General features: G+C 38.2%; 1 protein-coding gene across 1 annotated transcript in view; it reads left to right on the top strand.

Moving 5' to 3' along the window:
• The window catches only part of LOC117342387 (tumor necrosis factor ligand superfamily member 10-like), a 47,822-nt gene that overhangs the window by 9,381 nt on the left and 15,542 nt on the right, over nucleotides 1-22,899 (top strand). Inside the window, exon 2 of the mRNA XM_033904541.1 lies at nucleotides 14,063-14,099. Within this exon, the coding sequence (XP_033760432.1) occupies nucleotides 14,063-14,099 (37 nt within the window). The remainder of the gene's footprint in view (nucleotides 1-14,062; nucleotides 14,100-22,899) is intronic.

Here is a 22,899-nt window from a genome sequence, read left to right as displayed (position 1 = left end):
GCTGACCATTGACAGGTCGCTAATAGATTTATATTTAAAGGCCTTAACTGACCATTACGGTGAATACTGACCACACAAAGAGACTGGTGTGTTGATGAGTATAATGGTGTAACAGACATTGTCAGCCGTAGACCGAAATCGAGATCAACGAAATCGATAAAAGAGGTATCGATCTCTACATGAAAGTGAAACACTTGGATTTTGAAGGTAGATCATACAGTTTGGAATGCATAGCTGTAGTTTACAAATTTATGGTCAAACTGTATGTATTTGTCCAAATCAAAGATTTTAGAATACAATCTGGACACTCGCTGAAAATATCCCAAAAATATTTATTCAAGATTTTTAATTGTGACGCAAAAATATTTTATGTAAGTTCCAAAAATCAAATTTGAAATTTCCATTTGAAAAGGGAAGATGGTTTGTAGTTTCCCGCGAGGAAAGAATTTGTCAATTATGTAGTAATATTATTGGCGATGAGTTTCACTATATATGTGCAAATTGGGCAATTATTATGAAGTTACCTGTATTATATACTTAAGTATTACTGCCAAATCTGTTTAAAATGGACGGGGTGTTTACAATTTTTAATTTCGACTTTTAACAAAAGCAAGCAAATTTATACAAAAGATCTTGAAGTTAAATGTTTGAAAGCATATCCTTGATTTTATGTAACGAACAGAATAGTTTATAATCTTCTTCGTTTCGTTTTGTACAAGTTTGACCTCATGTGACGCGCCTACGCGTGGCTTGAGTGATTTATAAATATCTTGAAACTCTAACTAAAATACAAACGTTTAGCCAACTACATGTATATCGATTTTCGGAAAAGACAATTCTGCTATTGTAATACTGCTATGTAATGATTAAGGGTGGGTATAGATTAAAAGAAAACAGTATCATATTGCAATCTTCTTGTTTACGTTAGTCTATCCGCCAGTAAATTAATTTCACTCGTTGCTTTGATCAGAACACAATTACGGGTTCCTTTGATATGTTTGAAAGATGAAAGGTATTTTTTTTTCTTTCCGGCTAGCTGATTAAAACTTGAAATTTTCTTTTAAACAAAAGAAATTAATTGCAACAGAACCTGTAGCGAACAACAGGAAGCACATCGAGATTGTATCAGCTGTTTTAATTTACCTACACAAGTTGGTTGCTGTGATTTCAGAGATTTATTTTAACAATAGACAAAACTTATGTAGGTAAAACTCAGTCAGATTTCATGTTTTATGCGATCATGCGTCTTCCTCATCGAATGCACCCGGACTATAAAAGCAAAATTAACAATTTTTAGTATCCTTAAAGAAAAAAACAACAAATGGAATAAAACTGTCTTTAAAACTGCCGAGCTTAATATTTCGTAAAGACAAGTCACTTTATGGCTTTATAGAGTGATGCTAAAGCTCGAATAGCGACTAAAATGGGCCGCGGTACGCCTACTAAAGTAACGTTTGGACCGCGTCATCAAAATGCTGCACGTATTATAAAAGGCCTGATTTGCATTGGGACGAGAACTATTGGAATCAGGTGAAAACAAATTAAATAAAATCGACAATACATTAAGTGCACAGGGGCCTGTAAAATGCTAAAGTGGAGCGTATAGAAAAGGTCGAGGACCGAAGAGGGAGCGAAATAGACGGTTGGTTAAAATCTAAAGTTGGAACACAAGTTGAACACAATGTTGATGTAGAAATTAAATTACAATATTACATTATAGGACCGAACGACCCGACGGTGTGGTTTGAGTGATGCAGGTCCATTGGGCCTTTTGTTTGTATACACTGCAGGCATGTACACAGTGTACTGTACTAGATTACCGAGACCGCACGTGCACTCCCCGTGCACGTTTTCATCTCTTCCGTGTCCGATTTACACCATCTGTTTGACTTGACACTTACCGCCGACACTTTAACGCATTTTTGGCGGTGCTTGCACCTTGACAGTGTTGATGAGCCATAAAGAGAACAAAATCATGTATTTTATTTCATGTTCCTTTTTTTTTTTTATTTCTGAAGACCGAATATGCTAGCTGTAAAACTAGTCCCACTTATACAAAATAACCTGTGGTGTACAGTACATGTCCGTTCAGCGCTTGTTGACCTTATCAGGTCCACAAATAAATCGCACTGGTCAGTGGCCAGATTGAGTGTCCTTTGTGGACCAAATGACCACCATATTGTGTGTACTATCTACAAAATGTCAACAGTGTGTAATTATTTGACAAATACCACTTTCAGTCTGATAACTTTATAACGAGAGAATGACCCAGGGAGATTCCTCCCTATTGGAATTCCGGAAGCCCCCACTTCGGCCTTTTCATTCATATTTAAATGTGTTTAAGATCACATACAGACGATAAGTATGTACATTTGTACGTCATATCACATTTCAAGCACAAGCAAAATAAAAACTCCTTCCACCATTATTCGGGGAACGGAGCATGACAAAGATTGTGTTTGGAACCCTTTCCCAAGTAAAATGGCAGGTTGAAATGGTGTTGTAACGTTGAAGATTTCTCGGACCCATTATTGGCTTATAAATTAAACCGGAACAGTTAATGTGTGTGCGATTAAAGTGATACCCTACATTTGTAAAGCTTGCTTCCTCTGAACTGTTTTGAAGTTGTTTTTTTTTCTGTTGAAATATTTGGACGGATAGACGTCTGTCAACCGATTAGCCACAAACGGCAGAATGGTAGCCGAGTAGAAGCGGATTCTACCGAGCAATGACGGAAAGTCAGTCGAGAATCGACGGAATAAAACGAAAAATGACGAATTGCCAACCGAGTAACGGCGGATTTATCCGAAAAATGCATGTTCAAAATTTCAACCATCTGACGATAAGACACTTTTAGTCCTTATAAAAAATACAAGCTGACAGTCAGTGAAATGTACAGAGAGCAATTCTGCCCTCTTCAGACGTAAAAATAAACAGAAAATCATCCTAACTTCTTCAGCCTCAAAAAATCTACAACTGGCGAAACCAGCGGTCACAACCACAGCGATCGATACGATATTACGTCATGATGAAATACAGATAGTGTTCGGAACATTGTAAGCCAGGCTTTGGCGGGTTTACACTCCATTGACGGAATTCCCTTTACGGACTTCCCGGTGTAATCCAGTGAGGAGAAGGTGTATTTATAGGCTTAGTAGAAAATATCTTGATGCGGTTTTCGAGTCGAAAGATCTACCTCCTATCGACCCATATCCTTTGATGTATACGTGTGAATATCAAAATGAACTCTAGTCTCCCACTACAGTTATCAGTGTAACCTTGAAATGATGCAGTCATACAGGGTTGTGTGGGTGCTGATGCGATGAAGTGGCCGCAGTCACATTTATATATCTTGCGAGTAGGATTAAGTAGAATTTTACTGCTATAAATGAAAATGTATTTGAATTTCACATGTTAGTGAAACAAAACGTTCAAAGTTCAAAGTTTTTTTCTCGATTTACCTTTATTTATCAACAAAAATAGACTGAACTATGCCTATATGGAAATCGGGAACCTTTTATTTCAAAGTGTTATGCTAACCTTCCGTACGAGTTTTCCTTGGCTTAAAGTACACGCGTATCCCCCCCCCCCCCCCCCCCCCCCCCCAAAAAAAAAAACAAAAATTCATTTGCTGATTTAAAAAACGGAAGCATAAAATGAAAAAAAAAATCCTTCGAGTAAGCTCGCTAATTACCCTGTGTATCAGGAATGCCAATGAATCTCAGGTGAGAGGAATCACAAATGATTTGTAGCTATCTGTACATATGTAAAACAAGCGAAAAAAACACAAAAGTCAGGATAAAATTTGATACGCTTTGTTACGACAGCGAGTTTTCGACAATTAGCCGACCTCTGGCCAGGTGGAACCAATATAAATCAACGATTTAAACAAAATGTCAGACGCTCGTGCGATACCTCCGATACACCGCAGATGTAAGTTGTGTTTTAGGATCGCTTAAATTTGCGGAACGAACCTCTGACCCGTAAATGCCTTGAACCGGGTTCGCCTTCATTTCCAATCCGTGTTACTGGTTGAAGTAAGCGGTTAGAAGTTTTCGCTCGAATTATATTTTGTCTGGACGGTTCTTTAAAATCCCATTAAGTAGCAATTTCGATGCTGAAATGCTTCTTTTTATTAAAGATTCAGCTTCATTGAGACTTCAGATGTCCGTTTAAAAATAACTGACATCGTGTTTGCCAGGGCATGCGCATTCAATAAAAAAAAAATCGGCTCTTTCTTTGTAAGTTTGGCGTGACGTGTCGGATGATCTACTATACACGTGATGGATATATTCCTGAAATTAAAATGAATTAATTCGAGTTTAAACCAAGCAGTCGTTTCGAATTTCATTTTTTACACCACATCTTTAAATGCCGATGTAAGAAAAAGCGTTCATGGCGATAAAAGTTTCTTTACGATTTTCCCCGAGATCAGCAGAATCTTGAGAAATTCAATTTAAATGTTATTTAATTTTAGATCAGTGTTGCGTGTTAAGCTTCATCCTTGATTAATTCCAGTGATTCGGGTTACGCCCCCAAGTTGCATTTTTCAGGGTCTCGGGTTGTAATTACATTTACAATGTATATGCAATGCTGTGCATCTAATGAGAGGCTAATAAAACATTGCTTGTATTTAAAAAAAGAACAAAGCAAAAGCTAAACAGAAAAACCGGCAATCGTAGTATGGTAGAGTGAGTGTGGGAGGGGGATATTCGTACATATCTAAACAATTAACAAATATTGCATGTCACTGAGGGCAATATGGGAGTTTATGGACTGGTCAGTCACCCAAATATATGTATATGGACCGAAGCGAACATGCAATATTTGTTATATTATACCGAATATGACCATCATGACATGGAAAAAACTACTAGACTCAAATAGGCACTTAACTTGTTGTTTAGTTCCTCATTCGTAAAGTTTTCGAAATCCTCTGTTGTAGATTTTTCTTTTAAATAGGAACGGAAGGTGTTCACTGCGTATTTAGTTGCTTGTTTGGTATTGATGGAGTCCTTCGCATCGGTTATCGAAACAAGTTCGGTTTCGTCCAAGGACGCAAATCTATCACTGCCAGACGCCATTTCGCTCAGTGTCTGAAATGATGACGTCATAATATGACGACGTCAACTTGGTATTATGACGTCATTTTCATATAGCGTCGGCCCGGAGTCAAGGACTTCGGCCCTTGACTCCGGGCCATATACTATATATGGACCGGAGCAACTACTAGACTCAAATAGGCACTTAAATGAATGAGGTATAATATTGTTCATTATTAATAACTTCATGTATATATTGCAGTTTTTAAAAAATCTCAATGCATGCGTCACTGAAGATTGATTGCCATCATTTAAAACAAAAGGTTTGTTGTCGTAAATAATTCAACGTGATTTTTACTTTAAAAATTGCTTACAAACAAATGGTAATTCGGAAACTTTTGCGCCAGTGTCATGTGGTTAACGCATCACGTATTGTGACGTAGTACGACATATCACGTGACATTCGTCACTCGGAATGTGCAGTAACACGTGTCAGCCATGCATTCCCGTTAGATCACCGAGACAGGAAATTTGTCCTAACGAGCGACTTTGAATGCCGTAATTGCGCATGCCTCGGTGACGACACAGCTGACATTTATCAACGACCCCTCGTTTGTGGAAAATTGCCCCCTGTCTGTCAAATCAGCTGCAATTATCTTCAATACGGGAAACTTCGGCGGCAGTCCAAGTGTGTGAAATGTACAAAAAGTTTCTAGGCTAACGAGCAATGTTAAAACGATCGTGAAGGATGCTGAGATAAAACGAATCTCGATCTAAAATGAATGGGCATGGACACGGCATTAACTAACAACATTATGCTAATCAGTTGATTTGCATACGCTAATTATCTCATTTGCATATATTGAGAATATCAACGACTCCACTGCATTTACACAGGAATTGGTACACATATTCTCCTCTGTGTATTATGCATGTAAAACACACATTTGCGAACCACGCAGTCCGGATATTTGCGCCAAGTCCCTGTCTGCATTTTATTTTTACTTTCATAGTTAAAATTGACAAGAATAGGATAACTACAATGTATCAATATTTAAAATATTTAAAAAAAAAAATCTATATTGAATATTTTAAAACATTTTGCTGGAAACAAAACTTTTGATCTGCGATTCTGATGAATCATAGAGTTTGTGTGTTTTATGTTCAATGTATTCAGAGGTTGTCATGGTAACTGATCCTAACTGAGTTACCATTAATTTTCATGCTTAACTTCAACGAGATTTCCGTTAGATTGTTTTCTGTTTTGAATGCGATACGTGACCCAGAAATCCCATAAGACGTGTTTATTTTTTTCAGTGCAATGTTTTGTTACACGTGAATCTACTTCACAGACTTTAATTAACTTTAGCGCCTCGAGCGCGTGAAAAGATTAAGACGAAATGTTTCATCATACGGATCCCCTCGGGATTTGCCCCATCGAATTCTGTACCAGTTACACTCGCGTCAACATACACCATCCATTCGGACGTCGGTTTTTTTTATGTAGTCGGCTTCAGGTCGCGGTAAATACCGAATTATTTTTTAACGGCTCAATCCGTCAAGGAACATTTTAGTCCCGTCACGCGAAAACGATTATCGTTTTTCTCATATAACGAGCACGATTCATGTTCAGTCTGCTTTGAAAAGCAAAAGACAGGACGGGTTTGTGTCTGGACGTGACAGCCTGGTATTACAATGTCCCATGTGATTTATCGGCCATAAAATCTAAGAAATACACTGATAGCTTATGTTCATATTTGCTTGTCGGCTACGGCGCCTTCAGACAAGTAAAATTACTTCTTTGACGGAAAATTCAATATTGAACGATATTTCACATTTTCATCTCGGCCCCGTACTAAACGTTCCTTCCGGGAACTCGTGGAATTCCCGCAGCGAGAGCCATATCTCACAGCTATAAACACAACAGACAAAAACGCCATTCGGGGTTTCAATCATCTCCGTCGAAGTTTCGCCAATATCAACTAGCGTGCTCCTTCAGCCTCCGCAGACTCGGATGACACGCAGGTAATTACTTCGGATGCAAAACTATGGCTGATGGTTTGAGGGTCATATTTAAATACATTCTTGTACCACTCTGTAAAGTGAATTGTAAAGGAATCGAAAAAATCATGTGTAGGATTGGTTTCCGTTGTAACCTTGGTACGTCAGAAATTCCAAGAAGATGTACGAGTGTTGTGCTATACCCAGTGTATGTATAAATGTGGATCAAAGTTTGAGGACATAGTTCAAGTATTTAGATGAGACAATGGTCTGAGGAAAATTATTACAAATAGGGGGAAAATATTATTTAAGATTTGAGGATAGCGAGAATATTTTGAGAGAAAAAATTAAGCCCTATCAACAGCTCGAATACTTCATGTTAGTTTGTAAGGGTGGAACTGATTCCGATTTATAGTGCTACCTCACTGAATCATACTGCCGAAGACACCCAACATGACACCCTACCTGGTTACATTATACAGGTACTGACAACCGGCGAACCAGCCGACAAACTCAGAAAGCATAAATATTCGTGATCGCTTAAATTTGACCAATACGTCATCAATTTTTATCCCTTCACAACAGTCTACAGTTGTAAACATTCCATAAATATCACTGCTGGAAACATAGGAAGTCATTTATATCGTGACAGACAACAGACCCTTTGTAAACAAGACATTCACTCCGTCCACAGATTGGCACGATTTGCGTATCATTTCTTCACTTCCGTTCACTTGATTCAGAAACACAGTACGTTTGATATATTTTTTTAATGTTAGTGCCAAACCGTATTGATACACTGTTATGTAAAAACTGCATGGGATGTGATCTGTACGAAAGTTTGAGAAATAAAAGCATATTGCCTTTATACTTCACACGGAATGCTAGACTCCGGAATGTCGCCCCCGGAATCTTCCGGAATGTTGCTCCCAGAATTCGATAAAATCACAATTTACCATATTGATACAGTTACTGAAACTCTTGTGTAAACATACGAAATTATCCAAGTTAAATATTTACATGCTCGATCTGGTAGCTTGTAAATAAACAATACCCGTTGTCATTCGTCAGATGTGAAATCGATACATGTATCATAGTTTACAAAAGACAATGCATTCTGTAACGAAGATCGGGAGCTATTGTCATACAGTTCGTAATCACACAATGGGTGCAATAATGACATGTAGAGATTGATACATACCACGTGTTTTATCGATAGTACGTCTGCCCTGGGTGAGGTTCGACGTCAACAGCTGGAGGAAACTGATTACTCTAGAATCAATATCATCGATAGAAATGATGCTCGACAATATGAAATTGATGACTCCCGCGTCACGAAAGGTTTGGTACGGACTAGAAATAAGGGTTTGGATTCATTACTCTAGAAGGAAAAGTAATGCAGGGAGGAGGGAAGAAGGGAAGAAGAAGAATGATATATATTTTGTAATACTGTATGTTTTGCATATTTAATTAATAATATATGAGTAATAAAAAGAAAATAAATGATGCAGGTTGTATAGAGAGAGACCTGTTTGTTCAGGAGAAATCAATTTGTCTGAAAGAGTTTGAAGAAAGAAGAAAAATGATGTATCTTTTTTTTAATAAATAGATAATTACAAATGTATCGGTTATGAATAAAAAAAATCATAGATATTGCAACATTGTCTGGCTGGAAAACTGTTCAGAAGAAATTAATTTGTCTCGGAGAGTTTCAAAGGTTCGTTAGCCTTTCTCTTGGCGATACTGTCCGAGAGAAAATAACTGGAAATGAAAGGTGAACATAACCGAGGTATTCTGAGACTGTTTCAGGCTGACGGAAGTATTTTATGGTTTGACGCTAAGAAAGTATTCGCATTTTCATCCATAATCCAGCGCTATCGTTAAAGATAATTAAAGATAAAGTTCTCGGCTGTTAAATAAATGCATGTACAGTTACAGTTGAAAACGAAAGTAAGATAGTTATGATAAAAGATGAAAGCTGCTAAAATGTTCTGACCCAGTAGACAGAGCTACGAGTGAGGGAGGGACATCACCCACGGGTGGCGACATACCCCCTTAACCTCTAGTTTGACCTGCTAATCACCATCACATGACAACTACGAGAGCTCGTGCGACCAAATTATGTTGCCATCATGTAAATATCATTGTTGCCGAAATGAACACCTCATCATGAAAATCGTCAAATAAGATTGGGTGTGTCGTATTTGAATCCGAAAAAATCTTAACTCGGACTTGGTATAGAAAAAAGAGTCATTGTCCGATTTTAAATTCTACGGTAGAAAATGAACCTCCTCGTTAGATTTGGGGATGTCTGGTCATATGCCCCGAGGGGTGTCGGGAAAAAGTACCTCCCGCGTAGGAATACAATAGTAATTGCTGGACCTATTTGTTCAGAATTCACTATTCGTTGACATCAGCTGTGTTTCTAACGAACGACAAGGTACAACATGTGTAAAATTTCACCTGTTCATCTCCAATTAGCGCACCTGTAGAATCAGGGGTCAGAAGTTCAGAAAAATACCGCAAACGTTTCGGCTCAAGTCCCGCGTGCTTTTAATTAGCCTCACGCTATTGTGTAAATGAAGTCCAGTATCTCTTTTTATTGTCTGTTTTGTGTCTGCTGGACATGATTGACATGTTGGGAATCCCGAAGGTCAGCTAATCAATTTCTCTGTTAGGCATTCGGAACTCCCAACCAGACAAGGCCAAAATTTCCTCTCATACCGAGTGGGATCGCAAATTAACGGATCTCAGTTTGACCAAAATATTTCACTTGTTGTTCTATAGCTTGACTTTTCTTAATTAGCATGATTCATATAAGAAGATTCAAGTTTATTTTACACTGAAATTGTCCTAATTTTAACGTGTGCTTAATTTTCAGCGCAACAGCTAATTAAAACGGATTAGCATACCGATAAATAAAAAATGTAGATAAACTATCATTAACGATATCAAAATTTGGCGAATCTCTTCAAGTGCGAAAATCGCTCAAATAAGATTACCGCTGAAATGTGTACTAGCAATACTTCCTAGCGTATTGCATACTCCAGAATTTTCATTTAATATTTTATTCCTCAATTTCTCATTTAAAACATGCTTTAAACTCACACATGACGTGATCTATGCTAGGAACCCAAGACAAGCTTGATAGTCACAACTACACGTAAATGATGACAATATTTTTGATTTATTTTCCAAACAGGATTTGGAAAGTTAAAATAAATTTATTGACCCGTCCCTAACACGATCCACAAAAATACCAGATACGGCTGTTTTATTACATTATGATTGCTTTACATCGAAAGCAATGTAAGTTGGTATTCTGGAGAATGTGTTCATAACTTGTTCATAAGGCGTGGACTGGCACGTTTTATTTACCCATCAGGAACTTCCGCCATGTGGTTTTCGTCAAAAGTTCTCTTCGATTCACGCGGGCTTTCTTTGTTAAAATGTAATTTCTTTTTCGACTACACCACTACCAGACTAAAAGAAAAGGCGTTTATTAATACAAGCACGTGAAAATACCGACATAGTTACAAAACCACTCAGAAACGACAAAATGTGATTAAAGTAGGAACAAAACTATATATTTGTATGGCGACCATTGAAAACGTAGGAGACTATGACCAGGCGTTTCGGAGGGTACAGCGGTAGCTCAGTCAGTTATTAGGGGCGGTCACGTGATCTTTGGTGAAGATCCGAGGATCGTGGTTCGATACTCAATTCCTGTGTCGGTTAGGGGTTCTCATGAAGCTTAGAAATGGGCCGGTCTGTGCTGTTATTTTCCCTTATTTCTCAGGATGGCATCCGACGGGCTTCCCGCATGTTCTTAGTGAGAAAGACATCAGCTACTACAAGTAGATCCCTCATCAAAATGACCCTGGCTGTTTACGTGGCGATTAGACCAGCAAACAAACAAACAAACAAATAAACAAACTGGAAGAGTAAGAGTCTTCTGTACCATCGACAATACCCGCGATACAAATCTAGGTCAAGTCTGGTTTACGTCAAGCATTAGACACAAAAAACTATAAAATATCGACAACTTATTAATTGTCAAACCAAATATTAATATACGCCCAAGACTGGCCACCTGCCTCTAGAATATCAAATCCTTAAATTAAATTGACGTTTATGATTTTGGTCTCGGGATATGTCTGATTCTAGAACTAAGGGGAGATAACCTAGTATTCGAATTAAGTGGAGCAATTCTAACAAAAAAACTGGTGGCCACTCTATATACGCCCCAGCCATACACTAATCGACTGCATGGCCGTATATAATCCACACCAAACCGTTTCTTAGATTTGCAAATAGGTTCAAAGGTAAAAGTTCACCGCAATATAACATTATATTCATGATCGATCTTTCATAAAGGTCATGGTCTTATCGCGATGATTTTTTTTAGGCCGACTGAGGCGTGTTCACTGTATTAAATCGAATCTTTATTTTCATGAACTTAATTTTTACTTTTTTAGATACGTAATTGATGACGTCACTGTGACGTAATATAATAACCTTGATGGAACGCTGTGAAGCGGATATAATATTCCCAACAAGTTATGCCCCGAATAATTTGATTGGCGGTCTCGTCGTAAAATACAATTAGCTCGCGCCGACATTTAAAAAGACTCCCGTATATTTTGTTAAGCAGTTTTAACATACTTTCTTATGCTTTAAGAAGTCGGGATACAGGCGATGATTGAGATATTGCCGTTGTTTTGTGGCCGTGATATTTAGGGAGTGGACCCCACTCAAGTTGGATGTTTTGTGGAAACACTTGCGTTGGCGTTGCTGTAGTATGACAAATGTCAAAATACAGTAAAAAAACTCGTTATTTCGCTGCCCGGTATGCAATATTTTAATAGGAATAAATAGTTTTGATTTTCAAAGTCTACAGTTGTCATGGAAACACTATAGTGTTTGGACAGCAAACTCTGGTTTGAGCGGCAAACCCGATATACCGCCAAACTCGTTATATCGCCAAAATTGCGGAGAACAGGAATGGTGGCGATATAGCGAGGTTTTAGTGTAGGTCAAACCTGTCTATAACGGCCATTCAAAGGAACAGAGAAAGTGGCTTTTATACACAGGTTTTACTATAAATCTGTAGGCTTTTAAGACAGGTCCAATAGAACTAAATGTACAGGTAACACTTAATTAGTACTAGTGTGTTTTATTTATTATAAAACAATCGAAAGTGTTTGACCGTAGAACTGGTAGGAAGAATCTTACAACATTTATAACAACTTTTCAGGCATTGACGGGTCGTCTGTTTGGACTTACCGATAAAAGTTTGTGAAAATACGGAAGTATTTATCTATATAGTGGCAGGTATTCTCGGAATATGTTTTGTTTAAGGTTGTCGTGTCGACTGAATAAGTTTGGTAGGACCATTGTTTTTATTTTGTCCTATTTGAACTGAAATTGCCTACATGTGTACACACAGTATAATCGAAAACACTACTACGCGCTGAAGATGTTATAACCACAAAATTAAGTGGCCTCGTCTGGATGAAAACGGACACATTTTAGATATAATTTGCGTTAATTCGCCCATAAAGACAGTTCCGTTATTCTCTTTCATCACCGAGGTGTATTCTTTGCATACAGAAAACAACATTCCGACCATCAATTGGTCAAGTTGGCACGCGACTACGCACAACGAATGACCAGGGCGGCGGTTGAAATGCTGTTTGTTACGGCTAACTGTCAACCATTTACGCTGAAATAAGGACCCCCAGATTTTGCTCGGAAGCCCCATCGATTTTATTGATGTGGCTTTGTAGCATACTCTATGTGGAAGCTTACGGTAAAGACCGAGCATCGATTCTAGGATTTAGGGAAATGCTCTCAAACGAGTCTCAACTAGGCCTAATGAATCGAGACCAAGATCGAACAATTAGCTTAGCCCAGTCGTGTATATAAAGCGCTCTCGACGGCATTAGAAAGTGCTTAAGAGGGCTAGTTTGGATTCATTGAAGGGCTTATGCGAGACTTTAAAGAAAAATAGAAATCAAGAGAGCAAATGCATAAAGCAAATATTGGAACCGTCACAACTGTAGAAGACTAGCTTGCGTTTATACATGGAGATGCAACGACCTTTTAAACATTTTAAAATAAAAAAAAACTAGAATTGAAATACCAAAAGGCGGGGAGAATGACATGACTAAATTACATTTCGCTGTTTGTTACGTTTTCTACTTTTGTCAATGTTTGTTATTGACGGTGAGGCTTAGAACGGAGCAATTTTGTTGTCCGCGTGACCCCAATACGGTCGCTTTAACAGTGTCATAACCACCTATTGGGGGTTTAATTGAATTAGGTGGCGTTAATCAACCCACAGCTGTAGAACTTTAAACCTTAAACAGAGCGTTAAAGCCGTGGGGAGGGGGACCTTCTCGCGCAAGGTCAGCCTCCCTCCTGTTGTTTTATAAAGTCAACGCCCAATGATGGGAACCACCATTTGTAGTACATGTACCAAACTAGAGATACCTAGCCCGGTATATCAACTACTTATAATTTGGTTATCGGAAATGATATTCCATTTCTGGTTTTAACTAGGTCTGTGCTAATCGTTAGATTTCTATAAACTGACACACATCACCACCCACTCCCACCCACCCCCACCCCCACCCCCCAACCCCCCAACCCACCCTTCCACCTCTAACACCTCCAAATAAAAATCTTCATACACAACTATTTGACAGCACGTGTATTCAGATTGTTTTTTTTTCTCAAAATAAACATTTTATTAAAAAAAGGACACAAAGACATTTTTTGTGATAGTTGTTGGCCGTGCCTCGTTTTAGATTTATACACAAACATTACAATCACGTTGTATCCAGTTTGGACCATGCTGTTTTACACCGGAAGTACATGAAACCATCATTTTCACAAATTGACGGAATGGGTTAATGTTATGCGGAACGCAACAGTTTATACGAAACGCACACTTCAATAATTATGTCATACATATACCATATCGATAATATGAACATTATTTTTGTATTTTTCAGTTTGTGGAGAAACGAATACGCGAAGAAGTTGCTAAAGGTAAGATTCTTGTCTTTTGTTTTCTGTACTATTGGAATGAAGTTGAACTCTAGTGTTGGGATCCATAATAGATACTGTAAAAACAAACGTGTTCTAAAAGATAAACTTCGGCACAAGGATCCTTAACAATGAAGACAAACCAGAAATCTACCCCAATATCACAACTGTATAATCTCGCTACATAAACAAGCCAGAATTTGTCTTAATCTGACAAAAAACAGCTCGAGTATAAACAGAGAACGGGCGGTCTGGCATTGGCGCGTGCATTGTTAAGCGTCATCGTGAGAAATCAGATAAAGCGTTGTCAGGACCCAGATGATTGCACAATGGGGTCTCGTCTTTTCGGGCTGTAAAATGCAATCCATGACTGATTTGTCAGAATCATAGCATGTAACAATATTAAAGGTGATCTGTGTAGATATATCGGGCGCCCGCATTGCCTGGCGAGAGATAATCCCGAGTGTTTTGTTCGAAGGGCAGAAATACTCCGTCGGTAAATAACACCCGCTGATTTACCTAGACATGTGTTAGGTTTCGGAATTTTTATATTTCCGTTTTTCTTTATGCGAATATTACATAATCTTCAACAACATAATACGTGTTACACACTATCTTGGAAGCTGTTATATCATTAAGATGTTTTTTAAGAGTCTAGGGTATGTACACAGTGTAATGTTTTATCGCAAGTTCCGATTATGTTGTCAGATTTGAGATAGGGAATAGAAATAACAAAAAATGGCATAAAAAATACGCATCAAATCATTATGATTTAGGATTCTGTCAAGTAATGAAGAATATATTGGGGATGGACATCTTAATAAAAAAAAATGTCTGCTTTTATTACAAAATTCACAGACATTATCGGGCCTGCTATGTAACATAAACTCAATTTAAAACAATAAATGAACGTTAAGTGCCTTATGAAATTCATCCACGTCAAAATTCGGTTGGGGCAACTATTGTATTATATAAAAACTTCACAGAAAACAATAATTGCTGTAGTTTCTGATATATCGCAGATCTCGGAATATTCCCTAAAAGATATTAAGCTGTCTTAGGTAATGTCGATTACACAGGAAAACGTTTTTGTAATTTTATATTATTTTACATAAAGTCGGAAGTGCAAGCTTAAATTAATGGCGTACTTGGCATCGCGCCTAAAGAGACATAGAAGAAATGTTGACTTGTATTAGACTGTTACATGTAACATTGTGATCTATAGAACCGTACTTGTATATGAAAGGATTGTGGCAGTTTGAGCCCCACTTTGTAACTTTAACTAAAGTTTGACAGCATGTTCAAGTGTAGCCATTATTAACCAAGATGTTCGCGCCATTAATTTCCATTTTCGAACATGGCAGTGTATTTATTTCTGGAAATTCAATACCAAGCTGTCATGATATTTGTTTAGCAATTTTGATTAAAATTTCTAATTTTCACGTTCTGTGTATGTTTGCGCGCAAATTCCCTCTCGAGATCTGATAATTGCATGGATTAGGTATCCGCAAAATAGCACATTATGTCGTGTCCTTGGTAAACCACTTATTAAATATTAAAGTAATTTCACAAAATGTGTTACCTTAGTAAAATTACGACGTACACACGAACGTTTTAATGGAATTTAAAGATATCAATCAAAAACAAGAAATTAATCCTCTGTTCCACACATTCGATTACAGTATACACGACATAGACTGAAATTGGGTTTTGTAGTGGCGTCATCAATATTACAAAAAAAAATTAAGAAAAAAAAAAAAAAAATAGGGTAGAGAAAAAAAAAGTTTCTTGGCTGTTTTGTGGGATATCACTTTCATTTGTTTAAGAAATTAACCATGGGAGTTACCTTTGCTGCTTAGAGATCGGATAAAAAAGCTATTTATTGACATTAATGTATCTTTGGAATCCAAGGGTTCGTGGTCCTGATATATCTTTTCTTCATACTTGCAATACATCACTCTAAAATCAAAGTCTCATGGTAAGAGATTTCATTGGTTTCGGGCAAAGATTTCTGACAAATCGCTAACCTGTAATATATCGTTTGAATATTACAATGATATGCATGTAACATCCAATTAAAACTGGGAGATTTCATTGGTTTCGAGAAATGATGTCTGACCAATCGCTAAGCTGCAATCTATCGTTTGAATATGACAATGACATAACATCAAATTAAAACCGCTGGATTCTAATTCTACATTACTGCGCGTGCCTTTTATCAAATTATGGTAGCAAGATGACGTTTTCAGAGCTTGTCGATTTATCATCTCATATTCTAAGGACATAGAGAGGACCCTGTATTTCGAAGTCGAAAGCCGTGGCGTGTGAAATACCAATGTTGAGCTCTGGGGTCCGAATGGAGTTCAATAGTTCTAGACCTTGAATCTGACCATGGGTTCGGTTAATTTTATACACCAGATGACCATCATGGCGTTCGGTTCAACCGCTGACGGCTAATCCGGAAGTCCGGATCTAGAAGTCCGGATCTGGAGACGACGTCTGGTTGGGTACAGGGGGTCAGATTCTTGAGTCGAAGGTTGACAAAGGGTCAAGTTAGAAACATACGGTGTTTGTTATGAATACCTGCAGTTGGTCTGAAGACGTTTAAGAGAAACATCTTGTATCTTAATTTCGATTCGCTGTAGGCAGTATTTCTCACGGCTGATAACGAGAATGGCATTGTACGAGTGTTTACACAAGACTCGTGCTATCACTTCAGAAAGTCTGAAGATTCTCCCAGAGAATAAAAACAAACTTAAACTGAAACACAAGAATAGAACAGACGCCTTGTGTTACGAATCAATGTAGAATGTTTACACTCAGCCCTAACAAATAAATAACTATTTATAGATCAACGTGCTCGTCTTCTACATCACCACGCTTCATCCACCCCCACCCCCTCCCAATGGACCCCTTTCTAAAGCTCTTGATTCTCTCTGCAAATTTTCTTTTTCGTCACATTCGACAATCTACCGTATACACATCCTTCTCACATTTTTTTTCTTCCCTTTCTTTTATCGTTTTGTATTGACATTCATAGGGTTAAATTGCATATAAAATTGACGGACAGCTGGAAATATATACAAATATTCCCTTCTATTAATGCATTCCATAGCGCAGCACGTGCACCAGTCTACATTACACGTGCATCTTAAGTCTTAACACTGTAACACGTTTCATAACTCAATATACACTCAATCCTCGTACTGCAATAAGACACTCTGAATACTAATTACCGCACCCGAAGCCCGACATCGAGTCCGGAAATTCGGAATCCGGAAGTTCCGTCGCACAGTTTCGTATCTACTGTTGTGATAATTCATCTCTATGGAGAATGTCATATTTTAGGGAAAATATTGAATTAATTATGTCTTTAAATAAGTAAGCAATGAAATACAATCAATGTGGTTGTATTAGGAGGGTCAGAAGAAGATTTTACTTATCATATTAATTACGTCTCTGGAGGTTGTTCACCATGAACGACCTTATCTGCCACCAGCAAATGCAATTTTAAATGTCCTTTCCTAAAAAGCTCTGACGGTCTAGCTACCTAAATGCAGCGTTTTGTCGACATTAGGACAGACGGACGGGAATGAATATTGCATTAGAAGTCGGCTTCTTCATCCCGATTTTATGAGGCCGTTTCGAGACGGGACGACTTTCTTCCAATAACGGCATGTCGTAAACTGGCCGCCGGTAAATAGCAGGGGACAATGGCCCTGAGGCTTTCATCGTCCACGGCTTTACAGACGTGGAAAATTGAATTCGCTTTCTATTGAGTTGATATTATCCCGGTTTTAATTTTCCTAACATTGTAATGGAGAAAATGTGGGTAACTACATGTAGATACATGTAAAGACGAGACTTCGGAATAGTTACACGTGTAGCACGTGATTCTGATCGGTCAAAACTTGGTCATTTCCGAGTTAAAGTAAGATTGCTTACGATTTATTAGATATTACTATCTTGAGAAACAGTTTTATCTTGCTGTTCTGACGTCACCTAAACTTGTGACGTCACAGTGCTACATTTTGCTATGTACGTTTTTTTTCATTAAAGTTATCTAAGTCCAGTACACTGATAACAACTAAGAACTTTCATTTCGGTTAATGTGTGGTTTTATAGACCTGATAACATTTCTTTGGTACATTGGTATAATCTGCTGTTATTTGGGATATTTAAGGTCGTGTGCAAAAATAGCATTAGACTTAAATTCAATTTCATATTGGGGTGTATTTTATATTGCAAACTGCAGGTTTAATATGCTTGAAGGTAGTATTCGTGAAGTTGTGATGAACAGGATACCTATTGAATAAATATTCCCGAAAATTTAATCTCGCAAGAAAACTCCTCTCGCGAAATAACGCGAAAATATATCCTCGCAAATATAAATGAATTACGGTATATCGTCTTATCGGGAAATGTGTACCGCAAGAATTAGGATGTTTTAAGAATAGCACAAACCAGTACACACAAACATTGTAAACAAAACCAACATGTTGAATACGTTTGCTCGTTTAAGCCATCGGAGTTAAAACAATCCCTGTCAGATCGATAAACAGTACTTGAGGATGTTAAGCGGACCGTCTCCGAACTCTTCACCGCGGCAATCAGGTTGTGGGGAGGGGTGGGGAGGGTTAGGAATAGAAGGGGGGGGGGGGGGGGGGGGGGGGGGGGGGGTCCAGACGCTGCTCCCGGGATAGGTAATTACCTATCAGACGGCACCTACTTCACTATCCAATTAGCCACAAAACAATTCTCTTAACACAGTATAAGCCTGCATATTGTGAAAAGGAGCAGAGGACATATTTTTTTCAGGGATGGGGTCGTGTGTAAGATGAAGCTGGTTGCTATTAAATACTTAGTGTATTCTTATATTTAGCTCTCACGAAAACCTTCGTTCAATAACTATTCACGAGATATTTTAAAGTGTATATTGAATTCACCTATCAAGATTTACTAAACTACAGATTATGTCCTTCAGGGTTTAATTAATTTGTTAAGCGAACGGATTTATACAGCAAAGTCGTGCTATGATCTCCGAAAACTAAATAAATCTGCAAAGACCGATCCAGCATTCGCGGAGAAGGAACTCCACAGCAATAAACTCTCGGGAAATTCATTAGTTATTTATAAACTTATCTTTTTCAATATTGATTTTTCGGATGTATGTAATATATCCAAAGTTTATAGCTCCAGGATTTGATCAATGCCTTTCGCCATGATGCTTTCAAGAACGAAACGAAATATCACCGCCCTTCCTACCTCATTCCCGGGGGGACCTGTGAAGTGGGGAACCTGTGGTGGGGGAACTGTGGAAATGGGGGGGGGGGGGGGGGGGGGGGGGATGGGTGATGGGGAGGGGGATGTGGGATGGGGAACCTGTGGTGGGGGAACTGTGGGGATGGGGGCTGGAGAGCGGGGAGGGGGATGAGGGACTGGGGGTTGATACCTGTGGTGGGGGGAACCTGTATACATAGTTGGGGGACTAGGGGGCTGGGGGGGGGGGGGGGGCTGTGGGGGTTGACACCTGTGGAGTGGGGGGTGGGGTGGGGTAGGGACCTGTGGGGTGGAGAACCTTTGGTTGGGGGTCGGGGTCGGGGGGAAACCTGTGGAGTGTGCGGGGGGGGGGGGGGGGGGGGGGGGTGAACGGGGGATTATGAAAAGTTTAACCTATTGTAGTTTAAATTAGTTTCGCTCATCTGTTACATACTATGATACCTGTTATCGCGGTGTACCATAGATAACGTTAGGAATAATTTAAAACCATATTACTGCAATTCTCATCATGTGAATTATGGCTACGTGTGCTAGTTCTTTAAGTGTGGGGTGATTTAGTTCAGAAAGGCAATTTGTTGTGTACATGTTGCTTATTTTAACAATGCACATTCTCTGTAGGATTATTCTTTAATAATTAATCATAATTTAAATTGGATCGATGAGTACAGCATCCACGTTCCGAACGATATATTAACGGGTTAATTTACATCGTTCGTCTGGCCACTTGTAGCTCACCATGACTCTGTTACATGTTCAAACACATACCTGGATTTTAATCACGCCAGTCTACCGCTGGATTTATTACTAAATCCTGTACAGTTTTATTGTTCATTAAAACGAGTATTAAATGAGTATTTTGATGGCAAGTACAAATAAAACAAAGAAATACATTGATTTCATGTAAAGTGAACTAAATTGATTTCACAGGGACTTGACATAAATCTATAACCCATGGTCCACACACAGGGGCACGTTACAATAATAATGTATACATGGAAAAAACTGACCCACACACATTATTATTGTAACGTGCCCCTATGGTCAACATAAAATTATAATTGTTTACAAAATATATGTTACCCAAATATCCCTGGATACCACACAATGGGCCTCTCGTGTGTTCACGGGGCCGCGGTGGCCGAGTGGTTAAGGTGTCCCGACACTTTATCACTAGTCCCTCCACCTCTGGGCTGCGAGTTCGAAACCCAAGTGGGGCAGTTGCCAGGTATTGACCGTAGGCCGGTGGTTTTTCTCCGGGTACTCCGGCTTTCCTCCAAAACCTGGCACGTCCTTACACTGACCCTGGCTGTTAATAGGACATTAAACAAAAACAAACCACAATCTCGTGTGTTCAGTGAGGTAGCTACCAACTACTACAGGGAAACGTCTAAATTTACTCTGACAGCTCACCGGGAAATAAAGCCGCGACGAAAAAAGAAGGAAAAAAAAGAATTTTCCCAAGTCCCTATGTATCATAGCTTTCATGTTCCTGTAATGAATATAGTTATAAATACCTGTATGTTAAACATTTTTGGCTGTATCGTTTTCCCTTATTAATAACGACACTGACCTATGTCTTTGTGGATGGCGGTATCTGTTTACATAGAGATGTAGCATGATCTCAGAAAAGGCCTATCCAACATTTCTTGTTAGAATTTCATTTAAAAAATCATTGCTGTTTTGATTTACCGAAAGTGGTGTTGACCCAAATGTCAAAGTAATTCGTTTACGAAATTAAAAATCTGCCATTTCATTGTGAAGTGTTTTTGTAAGAAGACAAAGTTACTTCAGAATTTTATTTCCATCTTCCATCAACCGCTCAGCGGGTTTCTCCGTCACACCGCCCGGTGTCGGAGTGACGTCAGCTTAAGTTACAAGTCATCTTTGTTATCTCATTTCCAACTTAAACTCCTTAAAATGAATGATTACATATTCTCGAATTAACAACTGTTGCTTTAAATTAAAAAAATAATGCAAAACGGCAGCCTCTGTGATATCAATATCGCGTTTCGTTTGAAATTCAATGTACTTACATTTCGTAAATTCGTGTTACTCAAATGTCAGATGGTTTATTCGTGTTCACGCAGTTCTGCAATCTTAAACAGAAAAGTGAAAGATAATAGGAATACATAATTCAGAATGTTTTTCTATTTTACAAAGACAGGTTATATAGAGCTGAACCCTTGGATTGTAAAGGTAGACGTCTGTTTGAGAGCACGTGACACTGTTCTTCGCGTAAATCTTGTCCCCCGATAAATTATCAGATACATAATATTATTATAACAATGTATGAACCGCAGGGACGAATATGAAATCAGCAAATGTTTTCAATTCCAGATAAATCTTAAAATAATTTTTACAGTCTTAATATAATGACCTCATTGGCAGACACATCTGTTATATAGTTTCATATGATTTGGTTGTAAAACAAAGATAAATAAGTAAGTAAAATAAATAAGTAAATAAATAAATAGATACCTAAAATAAATAAATACATACCTACTACTTACATGTATATGGGTTTTTTCTCTCTTCAGGATAGAACCCCATTCCTGTCTTATTCCATTCTTTTCCTTTACTTTTAGTTTCTGAGTCATTTGACATGACTAGAAAATAGAGGTTCCGGAAAAATCAAGTTAAATCGAATTACACACATACATACCCAACAGGACCAAACGAGTTCTCGCGTGATCTTGGGCAATTTATATATCAAACCAGTCGAAACGCACGGAACTATAAGTTTTATTTTTTACCGTAGGGAATTCTCGTCAAGAAGCCTAATACACAGAATGTCGTGTTCCGATTCAGGTCATTCGCCATTGTTTCATAATTTCAAATTTTGATGTATGACATTTTACACGCGCGCTGCACACGAAACCTATGTTTTTTTTTCTCATAATACCCAAAGCGTTATTTTCCATTTTATAGACTCATCAACCGATAAGCTAGAGACATCCCTACATAGACATGTACATAATATTGTACTTTAAAAACGATGACGTCATACAAGGTGTATTTTAACACAATGGACTCTTTGAAGGCATTAGTTTATAGAAAGTTTCAATTTTGTGGATTTTTTTTGTATACTACGACATTGTTAAATATACACGTATATTCAAAAGAAGATTGTGGGCAGGTTAGTCATAAAATTTATGAAGCTTGTTATTTTCTTTCCTGAATAAAGGTCGAAGTTGCGGGCGTTTTCATCAATAATGTATTCGCGATTTCCCCTGTAGCGTAGAGACTTCAAACGTGTTTGAAGTTAAGTATGCTTCGCTGAACATTCGTATGGATTCGCGACATTTTTTTATCCTATTTCGACAACGATCTCTCATATTGAAATGAAATTGATAGCATTACCTTAAACGAAACAGTACTGAAACTAAAAAAAGAAGATATTAAAGAAAAAAAGCAATACAGTCAAACCTGCTCTAACGGCCACCTTGGATAAGCGGCCACCTTCGCCCGATGGAAAACACTATATAAATACCTTAAATAAGCGGTCATCTGTCTAACGCGGCCG

Source organism: Pecten maximus, chromosome 14 (assembly GCF_902652985.1).
Source record: "Pecten maximus chromosome 14, xPecMax1.1, whole genome shotgun sequence".
NCBI classification, from domain to species: Eukaryota; Metazoa; Mollusca; class Bivalvia; order Pectinida; family Pectinidae; genus Pecten; species Pecten maximus.
This window is presented reverse-complemented; position numbering and strand designations above follow the sequence as displayed.